General features: G+C 40.1%; 1 protein-coding gene across 3 annotated transcripts in view; it reads left to right on the top strand.

Annotated features, from left to right (window-relative positions):
- The window catches only part of agrn (agrin), a 247953-nt gene that overhangs the window by 22334 nt on the left and 206611 nt on the right, over positions 1-19008 (top strand). For 2 of the 3 annotated variants that reach the window (XM_089013247.1, XM_089013225.1), the window contains exon 3: positions 16203-16223. The exons of the other annotated variant lie outside the window; for it this stretch is intronic. In XM_089013247.1, the coding sequence (XP_088869373.1) occupies positions 16203-16223 (21 nt within the window). The remainder of the gene's footprint in view (positions 1-16202; positions 16224-19008) is intronic. 3 annotated transcript variants of the gene reach the window in all.

Raw genomic sequence — 19008 nt, 5'->3', positions numbered from 1 at the left:
TGCTGCTCAGTTTGTGCAACATGCTCTTGTGGAGTGGTTTAGCTGAATTAGCCAAAACGGGTAATTTGCATTTGCAAAGAGTAAAAATACAGCATTCCAGGACACTGCACTGTACCACACGTTGATCTTTGTTAGTTAGCTAAAACCTCACACATCACTGGATTTTTTGCAAGCTCTCACTTTGATGTGAGAAAAACAATGAACCCTGAAGAACACATCTTACTGTGTGTTTGTGTGTGTGTGTATGTGTTTGTGTATGTGTGTGTATTCTCATGTGTGTTTGTGTGCAACATGATGTCTTCAGACCAAACAAGCACAACAAAATGCATTGACGTGATGGAAGGACTGCTACAATGTGTCCTTTTTTTCGGTCAGGGGCGTTCCTTCAGTGGCGTCACGTACGGACTCGTCACCAACTCAAAAACAAGACTTCCGGAATATTCAGCGCGAGTCTTAGAACGTAAAATCTAGCTATATGTGGTGGAATCTTTGTAAAATACACTCAGTAGAAGTCATTTGAAGCCGTTTTACAAATTATGGACACAACTTGTCCGGAGGTGTGGGTAGTCCTTTAAACTTGGTTGAAAAATGGCATCCTAAGATGCTTAGCTTTCGCTCCTTTTTGGCAATATTGCTTATCTTTCAAACTGAGCAAACCACCGGGAAACTGACAGACCCTGAAACTTAAAAAAAACAGCAGAAATCTTCTGTCACATTGAGATTTACTGTGTCTGTGTCAAGCTTGGTGTCTTCAATTGCTCAGGTTTTCTCGGTCTTTGTACAGGTGTCAGAGACTGAATCGACAACACGCCTCCATAGAGCTGGACCCACGGTTTATTGCCCTGACCCAATCTATCAAGGGTCAGCAAGGGGAGGCGGTGGTGCATTGCAGATGGAGATGAGGAGGTTGAATGAAGGGTTGACAGGAGTTTCAGCTGGGGGTCGTCTGACTAGTGCTTTGCAATGGGAGAAAAGCAAACAGCTGGAACACATGGTTCACTGCTGTCGACAGTTCCGTGTGACCCGTTCTCCTCCACATTTGTTGATTTTACTGGTCCCGCACTGTTTATCGGCGCAGAGGATCCAGCTGTGTGTAAATGAGAAAGGAGAAGATTTAATTGTGAAAACTCGGGCAAATAAAACCCTTGTGACAACATTGGCAGACGTTTTCAACAAAGAGCATGGACCAATCAAGCTTGTTTATCATCATTCATGTTGAGGCCGTTTTTTGTGGAGTGAGGATGTTGTCTTTAGGATGACTCGGCTCTGGAGTTTACTTGAAAAGTACACAAGCTGATACGCTTGGAATGTTATTGATGGTTCAACGTTCTTGATGGGTTAAAAATAATGATTCTCTCTGGTAGTAAAATCAGTAGGAACCAAGGTGTTGAACAAAAAAGATTATTTTGATCTTTGATCAAGTACACTTTACAGTCACGGGATAATTTGTAGCGTCATAAATTGTGATAGCTTCTTTTGAATCTTTCTTCGGGGCTGAGGTTCTGTGCGTCTACTTTAGAAAATAACATGCAAATGCACGATCTTATAACGCTCGGGAAAGATGGAAGCGCAAAGCAGGCTTCTGATTGGCTGCCGTGCTGAGTGTGCAAATTGCCAAACGAACCGAAACGAATTTCCAAAACCGAATGAAGATTTCAAAATCGGAATAATTTATTCTGATTTCAAAATCTTCATTCATACGCTTGCTTTGTTAAATAAAGCAAACGTTTGATTTGAAAAAAATCCTTCTTTTTTTTTCTTGAAGAAGTTGTCGGCCACCCGGGCTGAGACGTTTTGTAAGTTGTACACCCGACGGAAAAGTGTGTGCATGTTTCCCCAATATGTATTGAGGCAAGAAAAGGGATGAAACTGTTTTAAGTCCTAAACAAGACAGCTTGTTTATGACTGATTCTTGATTAAAGTCTTGACGTTCAATAAATAAACGAAGAATACAAATCAGAAACTCTATTTCACCCATCGTTAATGAAATTTTCAGAAGACTCTGATGACTACTGTGTAAATGACTGCAGTGTAAAGAGACTAATGAATACAGGGCAATGGCTGTCTCTGCTTCCATATATGTGTGCGTCCTTACTCAAGTAATTCTCCTCTAAAAGGCAACGTCACTCTTCCTCCCGAGCACAACTTTAATGAAATGGTTGCGATGGATCCTTCATGCTTATTGTATTAAGTGCGATCAATAAATCCTTTTTGTGCGCTTGCAACCTTCCCCTCGTCTCTAAATTTCAATAAGGCTGAGTGCTTTCAGAGTAATGAGGATTGCTCGTGAACTTGGTTACCTTATGTGCTAGCAAACTTAAGGTGCACCGTTTAGATGCTCTTTGGTAGGTGTGTGTGTTGTGTATATTGATGTGGCGGATTTTATTGAATACAGTGGTACCTCTACTTATAAAATCAATACGTTCTGGGAAAAAAAATCTAAATTTGAATATTTTGTAAGTAGAGATTTTGCATGTTGTCCTAATCAGTTCCAAGCACTCTCAAATTTCTTAAAACAAACGACGCCCCCGGACAAGTTGTGTCCATAATTTGTAAAATGGCTTCAAATGACTGAGCGTTTTTACAAAGATTCCACCGCATATAGCTATATATATTTACGTTTTAAGACTCGCACTGAATATTCAGGAAGTCTTGTTTTTGAGTTGGTGACGAGTCCTCACGTTACGTCACGGAAGGAATGCCCCTGACAGAGAAAGCGACACACAATACATTTTGGGTACTTTGTTTGATCTGAAAACTTCATATTGATCCGTGTTTATGGCGAAATTAGAAAGAAAACACATAAATAACGCGACGGTGAATCGTTGTATGTTGAACCAAGACTACTATTTGATAGTAGTTGACACAAATTCCCAGCAGACAAATCAGCCCATTTCCAATGGAGCTTGGGTGCCATCTTGTGCATTTTCTGGGCACTACATTGGAGTCCAGACGCCTCAAAATGATACGGAAGGACTTCTTTAATCAATTTCGAACATTTCTGCTTTCCTCTTCCGAACTATTTGAATCATATTCAATATGTCCCGTATGTATTGTATTTTATTTTGGACAACCGCCCCCATTTCATGCTCATCTAATTCCAGACCCATATAATTTAGGAATTAACTCTTTTTTTCTCATGAAAGAACCAATTTTAAGGTTTCTTACTTGGCATTGAATGTTTATGTAGTTCTAAAACCCAATATTCTGTGGGTCCTGCAATTTGAGTGAAAATTACTAAAACCCTGGCACTGGAGTGGACACATTTTTGCATATCGTCTGGCAATGAATGAGTTAAAGCTTATTTTTAAATGATCAGATGGAGATTCTTGATTTAAAAAAATACATTTCTCGTCCAAGTCTGGTGTTTCACCTTCCTCCACCACAGAGAACTTACAAATGGAAATGCTAATATCGGTAAAAAAAAGGCCACCTATCGTCTTTTAACTTATTCGGGGTCAGAAAAGGCTTTTGGGTGTTGCTGGGTTCACCTACTGGTCTTGTGACCCTGACAAAGATGGATAGGGGTCGATAGTGCTCCTGTTTTGTCTATGGTGGTTTCCCACTACGTATCTCTCCATCAAGGCACCATCCCAAGTGATAAACGAAGAGCTTCTCCTGAAATCCACACTCTCCATCTTTCTTCTTCACTTGTCATCTTTTAAATATCTTCATAAAAAGTGGAGAAGGTTCTATTTCAGTCCTTGCTAACACAGAGCAGACAACAAAGCCTTGTAATCGGCCATGTGCTGTTTTTCGAAGCACATCGCTGTGTCATTGGACTCAGTATGATGTCATGGCGTGTTACTTAAAGGACAACCGACATCACATTTTTGTTTCCTAACTGACATCAGAAAAACGTTTTATAGCATCTAAAATACCCAAAACACGTAGTATGATATTTTTATTCAAATACAAAACACCAATAAAAATGACTTAAAGTGTCCAAAATCTGCAAAAAAATGAACCCGGAAGTGGCCAGTTTCAGAAGGTCCCGCCCCCTTGGTCGTGGTGTCACCCCAAGACGTCTTGCCTTGCTGAAGAATCAAAACAATGGCTTCAGATTCGGAGAAGATGCTTTCTTGTTACACATCCAGTTATGAGTATGATTCAAATAGTTCTGAAGAGGAAAGCATACATGTTTGCAATCGATTAAAGAATTTATTCCGTGCCATTTTGAGGTATCTGGGGGCGGGATGTAGCACCAAAAAAGAGGCAGAAAATGGTGACAGAGCTCTGTGTAAGGAATTAATCAGCCCGTTTCCACAGGCTGATTAATTCCTAACATGGAGCTTTGTCGCCCTCTTCTGCCTCTTTTTGGTGCAACACGAAGTTTTCAGACCAAACAAGTACAGCAAAATGCATTGACGTGATGGAAGGACTGCTACAATGTGTCCTTTTTTCGGTCAGGGGCGTTCCTTCAGTGACGTAACGTGAGGACTCGTCACCAACTCAAAAAAAAGACTTCCGGAATATTCAGCGCGAGTCTTAAAACGTAAAATATAGCTATATCCGGTGGAATCTTATTAAAATACGCTCAGTAGAAGTCATTTGAAGCCATTTTACAAATTATGGACACAACTTGTCCGGAGACGTCGATTGTCCTTTAAGCTAACATAGTATAGCTTTATTTTTATCTTTTGTCCCGAGGTAAGATTAGATTCAGTCGAATGTAATTTCCTGCTTCACTAGTGCAGGACAAGTTTCCCATCTTGGCTATTGTTTGATGTGAAGTCCATGAACTTAAATGTGTCTCCAGTGAGGAGACAGTGTAGCCTTGTACTCCAATCCCCCATACGGAGGGATGCCTGGAGTCTTGGCAAACAGTTTTTAATGTGTTCTTCTCTTTCTTTCATGTGCTGACTCCCTTTTGTTCCGCCAACTCCCTTCCAGGTAAGACCACTCCCTTGTCTTTATTTTCTCCATCATCACGAATATGGTCCCAAAAACAATATCTGCGAACCAAACACCGCCCACCCACGCTCCTTTTTGTTACCTCCAAAAACATCCAGAGAGTGTTGTTAATGGCCAGGTTTAGCTTTGGCAAATGACACATTACCCCAGGCTGAAATATTTTGTTTACCAAAAACAACTTTATTGTACAATATTGTGATTTTAATCTCACACTGCTAATTTGTGGAAACAGTTCCGAAAGTAAAAGACTGCTTTAAAGGACAACCGACGCCTTCGGACAAGTTGTGTCCATAATTTGTAAAATCACTTCAAATGACTTTTACTGAGCGTATTTTACAAAGATTCCACCACATATAGCTATATTTTACGTTTTAAGACTCACACTGAATATTCAGGAAGTCTTGTTTTTGAGTTGGTGACAATTCCTGACGTCACGTCACGGAGGGAACGCCCCTGACCGAGAAAGCGGCACAATGCATTTTGCGGTACTTTGTTTGGTCTGAAAACGTCATGTTGATCCGTGTTGATGGCGAAATTAGATGTGAAATTAGAAACTCATTGTGCATAAAGCACACTGATTTCCAACTCTGAATGGGCCAGCAAAAGCAGATGGCTTTGCTCATTCTAAAGGCACATCCACTTTCAACCATTGCAAATGAAACGTAACAAAATACCACAACGAGACTTGGTCTGGGGCTGGAGCGCTGTTGCCACGGTAGGCCTCAGAAGGATATCTTTTGTTATGCATATTAAAAGAGTTCTTCAGTCAAAACAAGCTTTCCAGTCTGTCATTAAAGCTTCCAGATGACTGAGATGCCCTTTCATGTGTTCCCCTCTCCTGCCCTTCCCTTTCTGTGAGCCAAGCTGTTTTTGGACACTTTGTCATTTTTATTGGTGTTTTGCATTTGACTAAAAATATCATACCGCATGTTTTGGGTATTTTAGATGCTATAAAACGTTTTTCTAATGTCAGTTAGGAAACAAAAAAGTGGTGTCGGTTGTCCTTTAAGTTGCAATAACCGAACACTGTGGGCTTTGTACATTGTAATCAGATTGCGAAACCTTCTCTTTGTCACTCATAGTGGATTTCTGCTGATTAAATTCCAGTCTGTTCTGTAGAATTGACAAGAGCTATTTACTATATTTATTTTTTTCTCTCCAAACAAATTCCAAGAACTACAAAAGCCCTGTTTAACCTTCAAGACTTTGATATGCCGCCACTCAATTCACCGTCCTTTCTAGCCACGCCATTGTCAAGTTGGTCTACTGATTGACGCTCATTTTTACCGTGTGTGTATGCGCCACAGCTTAATCTCTTCCCTCCTCTTTTTTTGTGTTGCATTTGAGTGGAAGTGGCCACAGCACATTGCACTAAGCGAGACAAAACACCTGTCAGATGAGCAGTCACGCCTCATCGCTGCGCCTCTTTAAAGTGGGAGGTCTTCTTGTCACTCTGTGTGATGCCCCCATCTCTTTCAAACTTGTGTTTCCTGGGAGGAGGAAGTCTGAAGTTGTTTAGATATTTTTTTTCTTCATTCAACCATTTCCTCAGTATCATCTGCTTTTTTTTCTTCATGAAGGATGACATCTAAAATAGACCATCTGAAGCGTAAAAACTATCAATTCTGCAATGCTGTATGAACCTATTTTTACCAAAGGAAATGTGGGTCTGACTGTTGGAAGGAGAACCTGTCATCAGCATAAAAAGCTTGATGAACTGCCACTGTTTGAATTAACTTTTCCCCCTTCTTTTCAAACATATTTTTTCATTTAAAGGACAACCGACACCATTTTTTTAGTTTCCTAACTGACATCAGAAAAACGTTTTATAGCATCTAAAATACCCAAAACATGCAGTATGATATTTTTAGTCAAATGCAAAACACCAATAAAAATGACTTAAAGTGTCCCAAAATGACTTCAAAATGAAACCGGAAGTGACCAGTTTCAGAAGGTCCCACCCCCTTGTTCGTGATGTCATGCCAAGACATCTTGCTTTGCTCGAGAATCAAAACAATGGCTTCAGATTCGGAGAACATGCTTTCTTGTTACTCATCCAGTTATGAATATGATTCAAATAGTTCTGAAGAGGAAAGTATACATGTTTGCAATCAATTAAAGGAGTCCTCCCATATCAATTCGAGCCGTCAAGGACAGCATGTACTGTCCCAGAAAATGCAAAAGACGGTGCCAAAGCTCTGTTGGAAATGGGCTGATTTGTCTGCTGGGAATTTATGTCAGCGAATATCAAATAGTCCTCTTCACAACTATTCACCATTGCATTATTTATGGGTTCTTCTAATTTCGCCATCAACACAAAGTTTTCAGACCAAAGTACCGCAAAATGCATTGTGTGTCGCTTTCTCGGTCAGGGGGCGTTCCAAATGTGACGTCACGTAGGGGATCGTCATCAACTCGAAAAAAAGACTTCCTGAATATTCAGCGTGAGTCTTAAAACGTAAAATGGAGCTATATGTGGTGGAATATTTCTAGAATACGCTCAGTAGAAGTCATTTGAAGTGATTTTACAAATTATGGACACAACTTGTCTGTGGGCGTTGGTTGTCGTTTAAAGGAATTTAAATATTGTTAAAATAAAATGCATAAACACCATCTTAAATTTGTGACTAAGTAATGACACTTGCCGACGCTGGGTTATGAGGCTTGTAACTACTGGCTTATGAGGTCACCGAGGTTTGGAATGACGTCATGTCGAAGGGTGCTTTGTTGTCCTTATCCCAAGTTCTAAACCTTGAAGAGTGAGAGAGAGCTGAGAGAGACAGAGAGAAGGCTGGAATGCAGTTTTCATATCCTTCCAGATAATAAGATTAGTGCCATACCATCTGAGAAAGGAATTTGAGTCATTCCCTTTTGTAGTCCTGAAAATAGAGAGTTGCGGCGGTGCCGGTGGAACCTTTATCTTTTAGTATTTGTTTATTATTCACAGTATTGACTGGAGTTGTCTGCTTTATTTTTTTATATTTTATTTTTTTATATTTCTTTTCGTTTAAAACGTGAATGCATTTTTTAAAAAAAATGTCATTTTGTCATTATATATTTTGCCTCTTTCTCATACTTGAGTATTCTAGGATTGTGTCTTTTGACATGTGCAACATAATGTAATTCATTTCAATTTGATTCCATAGCTGAAGTGTCTGACTGATGTATTTGTCCCATATATGTTAATTTGTCTGTACTTTTTTCATTGACAAAAAAAAAACACTTGAATATCCCCCACATATTATGTACATGTAGAGCAGTATAGTATACTTTACATCCACGATAAAGGAATCTAAACATGCAACCAAATCTGGTGACGTTGCTGTATTCACATATTGTCCCAAAATGTGCTTGAAAGCTAACAAATGGGTAATTTTTTGATATAGATGCGGAAACCAGCATCTGTTGGTCATCCGTTCGATACAAAAAGTCCTGCACGCCACATATAAATGTTATGGTGCCATGATTGTAGTGTGCTTGACTGTGTTTGTGAGCTTGCACGTGTATCAAATGCATGCCAGTGCAATGGCGAGGCATGATAAGCTCTCATGGCGGCAAGAACCGGGGACACCCACCTTATTGGCTGTATGTGTGCGCAGACCCTCTGTGAAAGTAACGTAAGCTTCTCCATGTGACAACAGTTCCTTCATACCCACTCACCCATAAGGGCAAAAAGGCACACCCTTCACACAAAAAAAAAAAACCTTTCGAGCCTTCGCAGCATGAACAAACCACATTTCCAAGACCTTTTTTTAGGGCGGGGTGGGGGGGTCTGGTTGGGTTCATAGAAAAACAAGAAAATGATGCACAACGAGGCTCTGAAAGGAAGTGAGGGAGGCGCACCTTAGCAAAGAGTTTGAGACACCAGGAAGGAATGATGCGGCTCAGGAAAAAGACAAGTTCAGGCATGTTTTGGGCCGATCCTGTGTCGGCCTGCGCTGACATTCTTGTAGGTGCTCTTTCTTTCTGTCCATCTGCATCTCTATCTCTTGTCTATTGCAAAATCTGCTCTCTTGGCTATTTTCGCTGAAAGTCTTCACGAAATGAGCTCAGATTGCCATCAAAATCAAAGGACAGTGTTACAGTCGAAAGATGAGCAACCGTATGACTGCAATAATTAGCACTTTTTTCATGTTCTCGATATTTGCACTCTGTATCATTATTAAAAATAGTTGACACATTATTTTGCATTTCAGTTAATTTGGGGAAAACACTTCCAGTATTGGATCAGTTTTGACACTTTTTAAGATGACAAAAGGATCTTTAATTCAATAAGAGTTGTCTGTGTTTTATTTTAGAAATCAATTCTATTTCATAGTAGACTTTCTGCCTTTCGTCAGAAATACATCAATGGTCATTGTTTGATATTATCTACTTATGGTCGACTAAACAATTTCGATAATAAATGTATTGCATTGGTACCTCTACTTACGAACGTCTTTTTTTGAATTTTGAAGTTAGGAAACTGCTCATGAAGACAATATTGCCTGTTATTACGAAAGAAATTTCAATATATAAAAGATATCAAAAGGAGTTTTAAGTTTGTCACAAAATGCCAGGCAAAAAAACATTCCTGAGAGAACAGCAATTAAAGAGGGCAAAAAAACAATGAGGAGGCAGTTAAAAGATAATGACCATCATTTTTATTCTTTACTTGATTCTTATTTTTTTTTTTTTACATGATGCAGTACTCTCATTTATTGTGCAAGAATCGAATTGTAACATGCTTAGATATTTTGATGTCTTCTTATGCTTTATACAACATTTCTGTCTGAATTTTCTGGGACTCGGAACGGATTAGGCCATTTACATGGAAAATGTGTCTCTACTCACAAAATGTTCTAGTAAAGAAATTTCCATAAGAACTAATTCATTTTGGAAGGAGAGGTACCAGTGTATTGTATGTCATTTTAATGTTAATACCGAGGATTTGAGTATTTGTACGAGTATGCGTCTGTTAAAAAATTGCACCCTCAAAAATCCATACTCTTGTGTTTCCTTGTCTCTTGTATATACACAATTTAACATCTCTTTTTATTGTGTGTCAGTACACGTTTTTTTTTTTTGTAACCTGAATCCTCACCTCGGAACAATCGTTCAACCAGATGGTTGCAACTGTGCAGTCCCACTCAGAATTTCACTTTTCCCATTTTACATTTCTGAGATCACCACCACCCTGTTCATTTTTGCTTCATGGCCATCAATCATCACAACGTCGCCGTCAGTGAATCGTGTTTTGAGGCGATTCACCTCTTAAGGGGCGTCTAAGTGTGCGTGTATGTTTATATACGCATGTAATTGCATGTATGTGCCTGAAGCCTGTTGTACTTTTTTTTTTTTGTGAGTGTGTATGAGCGTGAGACATGTCTATGTGCATGCGGTGGGGCCCTTGCGCCATCTTTTACTTCCCCTGTGGGAACACAAGTGACAATTGTTGGCTGCACACAAGCCACTGGGTGGGTGTGGAGGCGTGATGGGGGGGTTGTTAGTTGGATGGGAGTCGCTGACGCAAATGAGGAGGGAAGCCCCAAAAAATACTAGGGCAAGCGGGTGGATTGGCCTGCGTGTCGGACACCATCCTCCTTTATTCCAGCTTTGGTCCAATTGTCAGATCGTATGCAGCGTATGCAGACAAGTTCCAACATCCACGCCGCGCAAAGCTGATTCAGAATCAGAAAATCTTTATTCGTCCCACAGTGGGGAAATTTGCACTCGGACCTTTGTCTGAATTCACGAAGGGGATTAGGAACGATAGCCCCCCCGGGAGTTGCAACGCTATGCTTCGGTGTTAGCTTTTATAGGATATTGATATGTATTGAGATGTTTTTGCCAGCGGTTATGTCATTCCGGCAGTTTTCACAGTTGTCACCTTCCATCAGTCAGGATTGCCGTTTTGCTCATGACACACTCATATCAAATTTCTCACCTTGAAGATTAGAAATTGAGCAATGTACCTTCTATGCAATGCCTTCACCGTAAAGAGGAAAAAAAAGGGTATTTTGCTCTTGTGAGGCCCCGTCCATATTGTGGGAACCTACGCGATGTTAAACGGGTCTGTGGTCTTTCACTACATCAATGCACACCGGTAGTTACAATCCGTTTTCGCCCCCTCTGGCATTCCTGTTTGAAATGTAGAAAATGAATGGAGTGTCTTAGATAATCGTGTTAAAAATGAACTTTATACCTCACTCTTGAGGCTTCATCTTGACTTCCCGGAAATGATATTTTTTCAACAGGTTGATCCTTTTGGAAAGTATTATCTTACAACAATCATGTTTAATCAATTTGCGTTACCGTATCGGAAAAAGAGGGAAATTACGTAAGGTGCAGTGTGATTCAGCCAGGCTCTTACCTTAGTCAGATGAGTGCAGCTGCATAATATTCTCATCAGCTCCTGACCACTAAAACACTTAAGACGATTGCTTTCTCTGTGACCTGAATTATGTTGGAAGTGGAAAGGAAAGGACACATTTGGAGCGACAAAGGAGTGGCACGAGTGATGTAATGATGTAATGGTATGCACAATTTATAAGGCGTCCTATATGTATATATTATTTGTTTTAGGTAAAACATTAATTTGGAAATCAGACTGTGTACCTTGTCAAAAGGAGACACTGCTAGAGGGCCTGTAACGTGATCACATGAATGCGTTCCTCAAGTACTTTGTGTGTGTGTGTGTGTGTGTGTGTGTGTGTGTGTGTGTGTGTGTGTGTGTGTGTGTGTGTGTGTGTGTGTGTGTGTGTGTGTGTGTGTGTGTTCCCGCATGCACCATTTGTATTGCCTCAGCAGAGTGGCAGTGTAGTCTGTTGCCTGCTTCATGAAGCCTTGTTTATTCCTGGAGGAAGAGTTGGATACACTTCATCAACCTCAATGTCACGTGCAGTACACACACAAGGAGGAGACAAAAAGACACAGTGAGGGCAGAATAAGTAAAGCACATGCCAGGCAGATGAAGACGGATGGCATCCTTTATAAACGGCCCTTTTCTATTTGCCTCCACGAGCCAAACAAAAAATGCACCAAAAACAGCCTCTTTTTACAAACTTCACTCTCTCCACTTTAGGAGAATGTGCGCAAGGACAGTGACATTTATGCGGTGGCGGACGATCAAAGCCTGCAACGCCTTCTCCGCTGCCCTAAAAATATCTGAATCACAGATTGATGTTAATTAAATTTTATCCATGAATTCTTATGAATTAAATAATTCCAAATTGTCTTTCAGCTTCCTTTCATTGCTTTCCCCCTGTTGTGCTGCTTCCAGATGTGTGTTTTTGTATTTAAGCATCATTTGTTACCAGGTTCACAAATCTACCTTCAATGACGCCTTCAATTAGTTCTGCGGGCCCTGGAGCATAAAATAATTGTCAATGAAACTATTGCTTTAACCAATCAGATTTCCATTTGGCAACCCAAGGCCTGCTTGCAGATGCTGTTAACGTCAGAATTTTCACAAACTACGATTGCTAGTCACTAGCCAATCAGAATATCAATCGCCGCTGGTGGTAAGTGCACACTGGACAGAGCTAGCCAGCTAAGGGCTCATCTGAAGATTTTTATGTTGCCTGACCTTCATCCAGATGAACTGCATCACCACTTGATGTTCTTTTCCTAACTCTGTCGTGAGACAGATGTTCAGGCATGTCTGAAATAACATCCCTCTTGTGTAAAAAGCCAGTCCGTGTCGTCAACCAAGGACATGATGCTTAACCGTCTCACACCTCATCATGCTGGCAAACTGTTTCCCTGACATGGACTAGTAGTTCCAGCTATCTCCAAATGTGCTTTGCATCATTAATCATAGGTAGATCTCGATAGGTCGACATCATGATTTTGTCCTCTTCACCGTGCGCCATTGGCAAATTGATGAACATATTAATTACAGAAAATCTAAAACTATTTCTTCTTATAGTGGGAGCTTCAAGAGCCATGAACTGTTTGGGAAAATGAGAGAAAGGAAAAGAGTAGCTTCGTCTAGCCAGAAATAATGACACTGCATATGCTTTAACTGAGGTCAAACAATGATGTCGGCGGTGGCACCAAGCAGCTTGATGAGCCTTTCTGAATATTGCTGCTACATTTCATTTCCCTGTGCTTCTTTGACTTTTAACGTAACGATGACATCTTCTTTCTTTAATTATGCCGTTAAACCTTTCGGAATGGCTGCTCATGCCAGGTTGGCATTTGGCACTGGACGAGCGTATTAGACGAATGAATCCGAGTGAAACTTCTGCTGCTTCATGAAATGTTTGACAAGGTTAATGTGACTGCATTGCTCTTATGGTTTTGCTGCCAAGCCTTTATAAGAATCTGGGATATTTGGAAGCATCGTTGATCAAACCTCTCTGAGTACAAGTTCTCTCGACTATCCCACTTGATTTAATAATGTTGTCCAGAGTTGAGTTTTGCCTCCCCTCTCGGAATCACTACTTGTGTCTCTGTTTATGTACAGTTGACCAGGACCAACCGGAATAACACACACAGCTTCTCTATTTTCGGATTCCTTAGTTAAAGGTTTCACTGGATGACATGATAAGGAAAAAGAAGGAGTCAGCAGTCATACTCCCACTTTGCACCAATACACTCCCACCAGCCGCTTTGGGCCTCTTGGTCATCATGGCAACTCCCACCTTTCAACTCATCAACAAAGTGGAAGCAGATTGTCGGTGGAGTAGCATGCTTATCATCAAATTGCGTATGTGGGAGAGAGGTTTCTTGACCTCTTGTCAAATCAGGGGAAACTCTCACTCCCTAACGAGAAGCTGAATTCAACCGGGCTTATTTGTGAGAACTCATAAAGACCTCCGTGACGTGACGTCAGGAATCGTCACCAACTCAAAAACAAGACTTCCCGAATAATCAGCACGAGTCTTAAAACGTGAAATATAGCTATATGTGGTGGAATCTTTGTAAAATACGCCCAGTAGAAGTCATTTGATGTGATTTTACAAATTATGGACACTACTTGTCCGGAGGCGTTGGTTGTCCTTTAAGTAGTGTTTAATGCTTGTAAGGTGGTTACAAATTTTTACTGCTTGAAAGACTGAGTGGATAAAAATCCTCAGCTGCCAAGAAACCAGTTCCCCTTGACCAGTGAGAGGTGAGGCAGGTTTTGGAAGTGTACAATGAAATGAGACGGATGACAAATTTCTCTTCCTTCCTTGAAAGTCTGCGGAGTGGAGGCATCCCTTTGACAGGGCAACGCTATTCAGTGGGGCTCGCTCTATGTGGTAAACTTGAGTCAGAAGTTGGAGACAAAGCTCCCTCTTCCTTTGCGACGACTTTGAAAGGAATCACAGTGGAATCTTGAATGAAAGAAGGAAAACGGTGTGGCCTTGGTCCTCTCCATTTCAATCGAGCCATCATGTGAAATCAAGCAAAATTGTACACGGATTAACAATGAAAACTTCACTTTGGTGAAACGTAGCAGCGCTTTTATTTTATGGGCATCACTCTGTGTACAATTAGTCTTTTCATTTGATTGAGCTAAAAGCAGTCCTGAGATCAGCCACTTCTCTCGATCTATAGCCACAACTCTCCCTGTCATGAATCACTTAGAACCAACACACTCTCAGCTAAATGGACCACGTCACCCCCTCCCCACTCCCACCAACACTCCTCGCTCCCCCTTAATCACATTAGCCTAAGTGATATGGGAACGGCAAGCCAGACACACACTCCTTCCTTCTCTTTCGCTCTTTCAACTTGACTAAATAGCCACTCCTCCGGAGATTTAAGTTGTCTTAAGCTCCATCTTTGGATAATAGACTGTTTGCTCCCTCAGAGATCCCAGTTTGGAATAATGAGGATCAAGAAGAGAGCACAGAAAGCAAAATGAGAGAAAGTAAAGAGGGCGAACAGAGAAGGGGCAAGGACATTGTGTTAATACCCACCCACTGACAACTTCCATCAAAAAAAAAACAAAAAAAAACTTTTGTTTGGGAGGGCAGGATGGCTGCTTTCTTTGGGAGGGCATCAAAACCTTTATTTCATCAGATGACATCTGAAACCTTTTTTTTTGTCTGAATACAAAAAAAAAACAATCTTGTTAAAAGTGAAAAATCAGTTTGAAGTGCCAACTGTTGCCCCATAAAATCTTGAACTTGACCAGGTCTAAACAAGTTCTTATCAGCTGTTATCTGTAAACAATAATCATAATAATTATTATTATTATAATAAGAATAAGCTATCTTTTAGCTACCTAGCTATCGGTCTAGCTAGCTATCTATTAGCTGGCTAGCTTTCTATCTCTGATTTATTCTGGGTTGAGTGAACATTAGCGCGTGTGGCTGCCACTGCTCACCCAAAGAAAAACGTATCATCTTGTGACTGTAAAATGACCATAAGAGTTTAGAAAGCCTCTTATAAATGAAATGTCATATAAATAATAATAATAATAATAAACTTAAAATTGCCCAAAACTGCCACTAATGAGCTCAAAACTGGAGAGATTCAGAAAGTCCCGCCCCCCAGTTCGTGACATCACGTCAGGAAACTCTTTCACAAACTGCCTTGCTCCAGAATCAAAACAATGGCTTCAGAGAGATTTGGAAAAGATCCTTTCTTGTTACTCATCCAGTTATGAATATGATTCAAATAGTTCTGAAGAGGAAAGCATAAGTGTGCGCAATTGAAATAAATAAATTAATAAATTAATAAATAAATTAATAAATAAATTGAAATAAGTCCTTCCGTATCAATTCGAGCCGTGTATGACGAAAATGGTGACGGACACGACATATGAATCATATATGAAGCTCCGTGAATTAGCAATATTGGGTGATATGTGGCATATAAGGACATGAATAACAAATAATAAGCTACAAGATGTCAACATCAATGCAGATTTAATGGTTGTGCATGCAAAAAGTTGTTTAAACTTTCAAGATGAAAAGTTGCGAACTTCCGTATGAATGGCTAACGCCCGTTAGCTACGAGCTGATAGCAGCTGGATGTTTGTCCGATCGGTTTGCTCCACTAATATGGCGATTGCTCTCTTTCAACACTGGAAGCGACTTTTTCCCCATTGTCACAGGCTGAGAGGATGACAGCAGTTATCCAAGCGCTGAATCGCTAACTCCGCTAACAATTTTTGACCTCATTGTTTGCAACTAGTCCCATCATCATTCGATTTGGCCCCACTGTACCTGTACTGTAAATGTTTTTCCCCACTTCATCTAAGCCATTCTCATTGGATATACCATCCATCATACTTTTGGATATGTTATTCACTCTTTCTTCAAGCTAATGTCTAATAACTTGTTTCTCCCCTTCTCTTTTGCCTACGGAAGGTCACAAGTATTTCGCTGCAGGTAAGAACTGCTTTTAAAATGGCCGCATAGTTCAAACAAACAAGCTCGAGTTATCACCCCTTTCTGGCATCCGATCGTACTTATATCCTTGAGTTAAGATTAAAGTCCGCCCAGGAGGCCTTGGACGAGACACGTCCCCATCTATCTGGAAAGCCTCCCCCAGCAGTCAGGGCCGTCCTGACCTTGTGTTTTGGCCTCAGTTCAGATAAGAGGCTCACACTCACCAAAGTTTTCAAGGATTGGATTTGACTCTTCCATTTTTCAACCCCTTGATGGCGGATCAGTCACATTTGTCATCGCTAACATGTGCCTTAGCTTTGTAAATAAAGCCTTACTTGATTTCGTCATCCTTTAACTTATTGACCCTAAGTCATTGTTTTTCTTTGGTTGTTATTTCAAGTGTGCTGTGACAACTATTTCAGTTATTACCTGTATCAACTTCACCTAGTTTGTGTCCATTTATGTCAGGGCCTTGGAATAGAAACATGTTAGTTCATGCCGTTTGGCATGTGTGAGCACTACTTTGCAAAAGACTTACTCGTGTTTATTCCCACGGACACCTGCTCGTAGGACTGTTTAGGACTGTTTATTTCCCCTTCCACATGTCTGAGCCTGAGAGTTTATTTCCAAAAGTGTCTCGAAGCAGATGAGCTGTCTTGAGACCAGACGCCTCTGGAAATGTCGTGTTGCTCATGAAAAAGCATGTTCATTTTATATTTTCTTTAATCAATCTTAATCCAATCAATCCTAATCTATTTTTGGCACACATTGTAAGGAGGCATACATTTGATGATTTCATTGAAAAACAGTCTTGAATTAAAAGCCACAATTTGGTGCAAAACCACCAAATGTCCTTATTGAAGTTTAGCGATTCAAACTCAGATAAACAGCAAATTCGGATATACATTTGTGTATTCCAATTCAGCCCATCGTCAAAGTTAAGATTTTGGAAGTAACTTTGGGATTCTGTGCAAAATGAAATAAAATAATGAAATACAATTACTTACAACCTAACCTCTGTGATTTACTTTAGTAAGACGATTGTCGCCTGGGGGCATGTTTGAGTTACTACATTTCTGCACTGTTTCTTATGCTAAAGGCTTACATTTTTCTCTCACCTTTAGACAGTGTAAGAATTAAATGCACATTTTTCCTAAATGCACAAAGCACAGTTACAATTAGGCGTTTGGACTTTTCATTCCAACCCTCGTGTAAAAAAAGGTCTCCTTAAACATGACGAAATAGTCCTGCAATGTCTGCTCACTCGCCTTGACCAGTCACATGTCCAACGCCGGTTTTTCAACTAATCAGCATACTTTACATTAAATATTTCTGAAAAGTACCATGTGTTTACCGTAATCTTGAGTGAATTGCTTTCAGTCTATCTATTTAACACACTAGAAAGCCAGAAAATGCTCAACACTTTAATGTAGCACAGCCATTCAAATGGTATACTTACATTTTATGTCTTACTGTGTGGATTGTGCAGACTCAGGTATTAAAATCGAAGGTCTCTCAAAGGTTCAAAGCTCTTTACGTAATTGGGAAAGCTGGAGCTATTTTCTCAACAATCTTGACACGTCTTTGCAACATTCTCTTCTCTTAGAAAGTGCTGCCATCTCTTGGCAAAATTCATATACCCTATTTACTCTGTGAGCAGACACTGCTGAGAAATACCAGCAGGAATTGTAAAAAAAATATTTATAAATAATCTTCATCCGTTTTTCAAATGTTGTTTATTTGTTGAGAGTTGCGGGAGAACTAACCCAGATAATTTTTGATCAAATGGCAGACGCCTTCCTTGTCATGCTGCCACTGAATCACGCAGAAACAAACTCATTTCTTTGGGCCCCCGAAATGTTCTTTTTCTTTTTTATTTATTTATTTGATAACCCAAATTCAAATAATATGGATGCACGTTGTACCTTTATTCGTCTCGCAGTGGATAAATTTACATTTCACAGAAGCAAAGTTATGAAAGGAAGAGGAAAGGAAAGAAAGAAGTAGAAAAACAAAATGCAGGAGCTGCTGGAAAGGCAGCCACTCTCGCGTTGCCATCTTGGAGTAAAAACAAAATTACAAATAATATGAGAACACAAAGACACGGAGAGTCATTCATTCTTCAGCACTTGCTTTACCCTCTTATTCACAACATTTAATATCTTTGTTGTAAAAAAAAATATGATGAAAGGACACCATTTGAATGTGAAGGGGAATTCATCTTGTAAAATCGATTGGTACTCGAGATAATGTCCCTTTTTTTAACGTGTACATTTTTTTTTTACCGGTAGTTGTGGTGAACAGTGGCAATACCAAGCGGAACCTTTAGAGGAGGCTCTTGCTCCAGCACGGAGCTGAAAGTGTACCGCCGAGTTCATATATCAAATACACGCACACACTCACGTTGTTGTTTCTCAACATTATTGTTTTCTTTGTTTTTGGTATAGAAGTAATTTGTTCGATATTATTTAATAAAACCAAAAACATACGTACGTTACATGAGAGGTTAAAAGCCCCTTTTTCAGCTTTGCATTCAGGATAGGGTAATCAGGTCTTGTGATTGAATTGAATTATTCTCATCAGTATCACTGCACTGCCTAGTTAGAGCAAATATTCATGTTTGCCCTGGCATATATCCACAGTTTCCAACACACACATAGTTAGCAAGAGATGCGAGATGTTGAGTCACTGTGCACCTTTATTTGAGAGGGTGGGTCAACAAGAGTGTGCTAATTCCCATCTAAAAATGGCTGTGATCAACCGTAACAGTCTTACCAAGTAGAAA

The sequence above is a fragment of the Hippocampus bargibanti genome, linkage group LG01 (genome assembly GCF_051943395.1).
Source record: "Hippocampus bargibanti isolate YZ-2025 linkage group LG01, ASM5194339v1, whole genome shotgun sequence".
Lineage (NCBI taxonomy): Eukaryota > Metazoa > Chordata > Actinopteri > Syngnathiformes > Syngnathidae > Hippocampus > Hippocampus bargibanti.
This window is presented reverse-complemented; position numbering and strand designations above follow the sequence as displayed.